Source organism: Crassostrea angulata, chromosome 2 (assembly GCF_025612915.1).
Source record: "Crassostrea angulata isolate pt1a10 chromosome 2, ASM2561291v2, whole genome shotgun sequence".
In the NCBI taxonomy this organism is placed as follows: Eukaryota; Metazoa; Mollusca; class Bivalvia; order Ostreida; family Ostreidae; genus Magallana; species Magallana angulata.
The window spans coordinates 51643478-51651277 of record NC_069112.1 but is presented as its reverse complement, the minus strand read 5'-3'; the positions used below and the strand labels follow the sequence as shown (position 1 = coordinate 51651277).

At 35.9% G+C, this 7800-nt stretch overlaps 1 protein-coding gene across 1 annotated transcript; it reads left to right on the top strand.

Moving 5' to 3' along the window:
* Window positions 1-460: 460 nt before the first annotated feature.
* On the top strand, window positions 461-4749 carry LOC128173188 (integrase/recombinase xerD homolog). The gene is made up of 2 exons (XM_052838910.1): window positions 461-801; window positions 3345-4749. Exons 1-2 carry the CDS (start codon window positions 470-472, stop codon window positions 4363-4365), a joined length of 1353 nt encoding a protein of 450 aa, XP_052694870.1. The 5' UTR covers window positions 461-469; the 3' UTR covers window positions 4366-4749.
* Window positions 4750-7800: the final 3051 nt, after the last annotated feature.

The following is a 7800-nucleotide window of genomic DNA, read 5'->3' as shown; positions in this document are numbered from 1 at the left end:
GTGAATAGGGTGAATTATTCCGTGCTACGCATGAATTGTACACATGTAAAGTAGAATTCGGGTTTTTTTAAGTTATTCGAAGTTCGATGCCACTTTGCAACAGACTACGAGAATCTAACTCTATGGCGTCGAGGCAGACTACAGATTTCCTAGCTGAAATTAGAGACCAGCCTATGGACGACTCTATTCTTGATGAGCCCTCCACTCTTACGGCACCAGGAATTTCAAATACAGCGCCCAGCAGACCAGAGGCCACGTCGGATATTGCTGACACATTTAACCTGTTCAAATCCTATTTGGATTCCAAACTTGAGAACCTGAAGGACCAGCTTTCCACTGAAACGTTTATCTGTTAAAGATTCGTCATCGGCCAGTATTGTTTCTTCTATCATAACAAAGTTGTCTAGGAGAAACAAACTCATTCGCATTGCTGACAAGTCTCCGGCCGTTTGAACAACAGTGCGGGAATATGAAAGTGACGACCTCGCCTCTGACTCGGACGATGAGAAGCGCATGCGACAAGCTGAAAACCGTGCACTCCGCACGCTCAGAGAGAGACGGCGCTATCGTCCTTACAAGAAACCCTCTGCAACTGTCTCTACTCCTTCTGACGATCGCAGTCCTGCTCATACGTCCTTTCAGCGTTCCTTTCGTCCCTACACAAAGCAACGTAGACAACCCTCGCTATACGATATCTGCTACAATTGCCGAAAATACGGACACTGGAAATCCCAGTGCACAGCGCCTTCAGTCCAGTCCAGCGCCTCCAGTGTTGGCGTTAACAAATAGATCTGTAGAGAAGTATGTTGATCAAAATCAATCGCTTTTGGATAATCAAATAAACTTGTTTTTGAAGCATATTGCTTACTTTGAAAATAGCTCTGTTTGCAGCAAAGGCGTCAAAGGCAGTCTGGCGAAAAATGTCCAGTATTGGCAGAGTATTGGAGCTAGCGAGTTCGTAATTGATATTATAAAAAATGGATACGTTGTTCCTTTTCAGAGACCTCCTCCTCCTATGAATTTCAAGAACAACAAATCTGCTCTTGACAATGTTGAATTTGTAGAACAATCTATAAAAGATCTTTTGGAAAGCGGTTGTATAGAAAAAGTTCCTTTTCAGCCTTTTGTTGTCAGTCCACTCAGTGTTGCACATAACAAAGGTTCAGGTAAAAAGAGACTAATATTAGATTTGAGTGAATTAAACAAATTTGTAGATGAGAAAAAAGTTAAGTTTGAAGACTGGAATGTTGCTTTAAATTTTTTCAACAAAGATTGTTTTTTATTCAAATTTGACTTAAAATCTGGTTACCATGCATCACATCGATATTTGCAGAAAACAACTTACTTATTTTGCTTTTTATTGGAAGGGTCAGTATTATTGTTTCAACGTTTTAGTTTTTGGCTTGACTTCAGCTCCGTATATTTTTACAAAATGCTTAAGGCCATTGGTTAAACACTGGAGAACCCACGGCATAGATATTGTTTTATATCTAGACGATGGGCTGGGGTTCGGTAAAAATTATGAAATCACACGGAAAGCTTCAAACTTTGTTCACAATTCTCTAATGCAAGCTGGGTTATTGATAAATATAGAAAAGTCAAATTTTCAGCCCGTGCAGTCCATAGAGTGGCTTGGTTTGCTGTGGGACTCAAAGAGTTATTCTTTATTCATTCCGAACAGAAGAGTAGAAGAAGTTCAGTCGACTTTGAATTTCCTGATTAATTCTTTTCCTAATTTTACAGCTCGAGAACTAGCAAAGTTTGCCGGACAGATTATTTCATTATCGCCTGTTTATGGTTGTGTTTGAAGCTTAATGACGAGAAATATATATTTAGCTGTAGAGAGCCGTGGTCATTGGGATTATGTAATAAATCTTGCATTTCCAGATTTGGTGAAAACAGAGTTAGAATTCTGGACAAATAACTTGGTAAAAATGAACTATAAACGTTTAATTGCAGAATCTTTGCCTTCTGTGTTAGTGTTTTCAGATGCTAGCAATGTTGCAGCAGGAGCATATACGGTTGAAGTAGACGAAAAAATCGTACACCATACATGGTCAGAATCTGAGTCATTGATGAGTTCTACGTGGAGAGAGTTAAAAGCGATTGATTTAGCATTAAATTACTCTGCAGCTTCTTTATCAGGAAAAGCAGGACGATGGCACACAGATAACCAAAACTGTGTCACAATTGTTCAAAAAGGTAGCACAAAGCCGCATTTACAGAGTTTAGCTTTTAATATATTCTCGAAGTGTGTCGAATTTGCTATTTCATTAAGCATAGTTTGGATTCCTAGAGAGGACAATACAAAAGCTGATTATTTATCAAATGTTATTGATTTTGATGATTGGCAAACTACTGATGAGTTTTTTTAAATTTATAGACGGCATGTGGGGTCCACATACAGTGGATCGATTTGCTAACGCTCAAAATGCTAAATTACAGAGATTTAATTCATTGTTTTGGTATCCAAATTCTGAAGCTGTCGATGCATTTTCACAGTCTTGGCATTTTGAAAATAATTGGTTAGTTCCTCCAATTAATTTAGTTAGCAAAGTGATCAAGCATATATTACACTGCAGAGCTATTGGAACTCTTATTGTGCCGAAGTGGCCTTCCGCTCCTTTTTGGACACTGCTGTTCGATGCAGAAATGAAATGTAGAGAGTATGTTACTGATGTATTAGAATTTGCGCCATACCAAAACGTGTTTTGTCATGGAGTTAATAATAAAAATGGTTTATTCGGTTCAGATAATTTCAACTCTAAAGTTTTGGCAATAAGGCTTTGCGCTGAGCAGTTGTAGACGAGGCCCTTTCAAGATGTCTATCTTGAAGAAGCAGGCGCGGTCTATTATGATTGTTTTACATCTGATGCTGTGAAGAAACTGTATTATTTATCATTGTGATTGCTGATATGGTCCTTTCAAGACTTGTGTCTTGATGAAGCTGACATGGTCTAGTATTTTTGTATTTAGACATGGCCTTTTCAAGATATGTATCTTGATGAAGATGGCATGGTCTAGTATGTATTCAGACATGGCCCTTTCAAGATTATTTATATTCTTGATAAAGCTGGCACGGTCTGGGTTTGTTTATGTACAGATGAACTATTTAAGATTTGTAATTGTCTTGTAAAATTATGATTACACAGTTGATCATTCTTTTCTTTTTTTATATATCCGATTACATCGTTATTATACTGTAGATGTTACGGAAAACTAAGTACACAGTTAAAAACGGACTAGTACTGTTCAATTTATTCAGCGATTTGAATGAAAAATGGGATGTAGAGACCTGACGATTATAATTGAAGCTATCTTATTTGATTGGTTTTATCTTCAAGTTTTTCAGATATCTTTAATCAAGGAAAATGGACTACTTCCTGGGCGTGCGCGGAACCTTCTTTAGAGCCATTGGCTAGCAGACTTCCGGAAACTTGTTTAAAATCAAAAGCTGAGAATACACGCACAAAGTACAGCGGAGCATTCAATAGATTCTGTAAATGGTGTTCACGTTATAACATCTCTTCACTACCAGCCTCAGACTATAACGTTTCCCTATATTTGATTCATCTCAGCGATACATGTAACTCAGTAGCTACAATAGATGAAGCTTTTTATGCTATAAGTTGGCCACATAAATTGTGTGGATTTCCCGATCCTTGTACTTCATTCCTTCCTATTTCAACAAGGGAAGGATGCCACAGATCTATTGGACACCGAGGGAGAAACAAAAAGGAACCTATTTCTCCAGACATTCTTAAAAATATTTGTCTATTGTATGGTAACAACAGCTGTAATTTACTTGATCTTAGAATTGCCTGTATGTGCGTTCTTAGTTTTTCCGGATTTTTAAGGTTTTCAGAGCTTGTTAATCTTAGAAGGTCAGACATTCAGATTTTTGATGATTATTTGACTCTTAATGTTCAGAAAAGTAAAACTGATCGATACAAGAAAGGTACTACTGTTTACATTTCCGGTACTGGGCAGATTACATGTCCCATTATGATCACAAAGAGGTATTTGGAAAAAGCTAATATTAGTGAATGTTCAGATGAGTTCATATTCAGATCTGTTTGTTTTTGTAAAAGCTCTCAATCATATATTCTGAAGGGTCACAAAAGTTTGTCTTATACAAGAGCTAGAGAAATTCTTTTGTCTACACTTGAATCTATCGGACTGGATAAACGTCAGTTCGGATTACATAGTCTTCGAGCCGGCGGCGCTACTGCAGCGGCAAATGCTGGTATTTGTGATAGGCTGTTCAAAAAACACGGTCGCTGGCGTTCAGAATCAGCTAAAGATGGCTATGTTAAAGAAAATTTAGAGCAACATTTAATTGTAACTAAACATATTGGGATATAGGGGTGGGTTGTTTATATCATTGACAATTTTTTGCTTTCTTTATTGTCGAAGTCTGTTGCATTCGCGCATGCGAGTTTATCCTATAAATTATGTGTTTGTGTTTTATTTTATAAATAATTTGTGTTCGGTTGAACTGGTGAATAAGAACATAAATATATTTATAAAAGTTACTGAAAACACGTGTGTTTGTTTTGAATTAAGTGGGCGTGTCGATATTACATATCGATTGGCTGTTTACGGGTGTTTACGGGTGAATAGGGTGAATTATTCCGTGCTACGCATGAATTGTACACATATAAAGTAGAATTCGGGGTTTTTTAAGTTATTCGAAGTTCGATGCCACTTTGCAACAGACTATCCCCACCCACCCCTCCCAAATGATAACATTGAATTTCTGTCAGTTTTTTGTTTCTACATGATTTTTTCTTCTTTTGTAGAATGAGTATGCTTGTACTTGTTTATGAAAGTAAAGAGACTGAGAGCCGTTTACTTTGTACTATACTTTAAATTATACGATTATTAAAGTCTGTTGCATTCGCACATGCGAGCTTATCCTATAAATTATGTGTTTGTGTTTTATTTTATAAATAATTTATGTTCGGTTGAACTGGTGAATAAGAACATAAAGTTCTTGATCCGCTTTCCGAGTACGGTTAAAGGTTGTTTGATAGGAGAAAGTTTGGGGCGGGTAAAGCTACAATTATTAACAGTAGTAAACTAAATGAAGAATTATTTAAATGGATTATTTGCACAAAATGTGGTATGGTATGATGTAAATATTTTTAAAAAATAGTGTTATTTTTATACGCAGCAAATTGCCGTAAAGTTTTTTTGTACATGTAAGTATTGTATGCACTGTAGCTTTATATTTTCTAACCCAAAATTTATACACAGAGCTACAGCTATATATGTTATGTACCGTATGTATTGTTTTATCACAAGTGTACACTTTCGAAAAATAATTTCGACAGTCACGAGTACCCATGTGAATTTTTCATTCTCTGATATGTTGTTGTTCTGTCCGTGCATAATATTTAGTCTTAGTTAACCAGCAGGCAATCAGCGGTAAGCTGAATCCACCAATAAAAAAACTGTGGTTAAGGTGCGGGTATTGTTTATGTATGACGTAGCTGAAAAAGTTGAACGCGACGCGATCGGAAAAGTCAAACCAAATCGGTTTTAGTAATAACATTATCCGTGAATATGCATACGTTAATAGGGAACTTCTATACTACTATATTAAAATAATAGACTCGAATTTTTGGACTTTAATACCAAGTAATCGAAAGAATACTGTCTTTTGTTTTATATATTTTAAACATTATTTGTACTTGAAGATAATCAATTTGTTGTTTTTTTCTCAATCAAGCTTCGCTAATTAATAATCAACGAAAATTCCTTTAAAAAATCCGGAAATCATCTGGATTTTTTTGGATTTTACAATCTTGCGCATGCGCATTACATTCACGGAAGGCTCTTTAGTTTATGTTTCCAAAATACCACATTTGCATGGATAAACCCAGAAACGATAAAACAAATATGTGTAAATTTTCATTGAAAAAAATTGCTATATCATATTCTGTTCATCAAAAAAAATACGTGAAATAACTCTAATTCAGTACACCAAAATTTTATTTTATGGATCGTTAGAGTATCGTTTCTGAAGCAAGATTGCGTTGTTCAAAGAAGGATATATGCCCTTATTTTTTTTATATGAATTTTTTGGTATTTTTTTCGAAAAAGTAAAAAATCTATTTTGGTTGCAAGTAACGCACTGTAAAGTTTAAAATTAGATGTGAATAAATGCATAGTATAAATATCTAATATACCATAACCAGTAATGTCAACAAGATGTTTCAAATTTTTTAATAAAAAAATATTAATGTAAATAAAAAGCATCTTTTGTTCATGTTTTAAAAACCTACGGATAAAATCTTTTAAAGAGACGTGGAATTTCTTACTCGAATTGCACATTTTTATCAACTTCGTCTCGAAAATATCCAATTAATATCGAGCCAAGCGTAGTAGGGATTTTGGAAAACTTGCTTACGCACGGTGTCGGCCACCACCGCGTATTTGGAATGTTGAGTCGTGGTGTATTCTGGAACCACTCTATTCGGGTGGTTTTTGGGATAACCTGGAACGTTATAGACAGATCTGACGTCATTAAGGAGTCTGAAGGGCCAGAAGTCAGTCCGATTTGTCAGGTAAATCATGGTGTTGTTGACACGGTCAGATCGCAGCCTTTCCATCAACTCTTTGAACTCCTCTGAATCTGTATACACCACCAGTTGATTCAACAGATACTTGAATACGGTCGCCCATTTGAAGTACGTCTTTGTTGAGAAATGCATGTTTCAGGAGCCTTTCCGGAACGTTCCAAGATTCCAGTAGGCCGTTACTATAGTCAGGTTTGAGGGCAGGTGTCTGGATCGCTGGACATCCGATTGGTTCCTCGAAGGATTGGTGACGACATCGTCAACCGTATTTTCTACGTGTTTGTTATGCTTTGTGTTATAGAAGGAACTGTTTCTTGTAGAAATCGCAGTTTTCACTGGATGGAAATACGAAAATCGCCCCATGTCTGTAACAGGGTACAAGATACAATGTAATAACGATTAAATTAAAAAAAAAACCAATGTTGCAGTTAAATCATTTCAGATTATCACGAATTAAATTTTCATGATTTCGCGTTCTGTCTTTTTTCGCCAATTATATGAAACTTTTTAGGAAATACGAATGTCATATTACTAGTATACGCGCTATTAATAGTGTTAATACATAGGCGTCATTTTTTTTTCTAAATAATATTATAAGAAAGGAGTGTGTTTTTATAGTGAAAAATAAAATTATAGCTTGAGATGCGTGTGCAGTTAAACATGGTTTTACAGGACCAACGTTGTCGTTTCTTTTAATATCCAAACCAAAGGTTATAAAAAATTAAACCTTCCATTTCCAAGATCCTTTCATTTAAGATAATACAATGTAATCGCATGTACCTCATCTTTTACACCCTGGCACTGCAACTGCCAATACCTTTTTTTCCGTTATGCTATAAGACACGCCAATTTTGTGTCACTCATGTTTTATAAAGTTATTGGGTTATAGGGTTCGAAATTGATTCGTAATGTTATCACAGACAAAGACAGTTGAAAATGTAAAATAAGTTCATATCTACAATTTACACGGTAGGAACGTTTCAGTAAGAGGTATTTTACAGCAGCATAGACCAGACGCCAGAACTTTGATAACTTACGTAATAGGCAGTTAGTCCTAAGGACATCAGGCATAAAATTTTAAACAGTGGGGATCGCCTCTTTTCCATCCGTCAACAGTGCAGCAGTCTCGTTTTATGCGAAACTATTTACGAGAAAATATACAAGTTACTTGAGTGGGCGACAGGTGAAACGAGGAATTATGTCTCAGGTTTAAAAT

Bases quoted from the DNA above. Each gene is read 5' to 3' on its own strand.
- LOC128173188 (XM_052838910.1), top strand. From the start codon at position 470: ATGAAAGTGACGACCTCGCCTCTGACTCGGACGATGAGAAGCGCATGC. The intron at 802-3,344 runs GTATGTTGATCA...TTTATCTTCAAG, and splicing joins ACAAATAGATCTGTAGAGAA to TTTTTCAGATATCTTTAATC.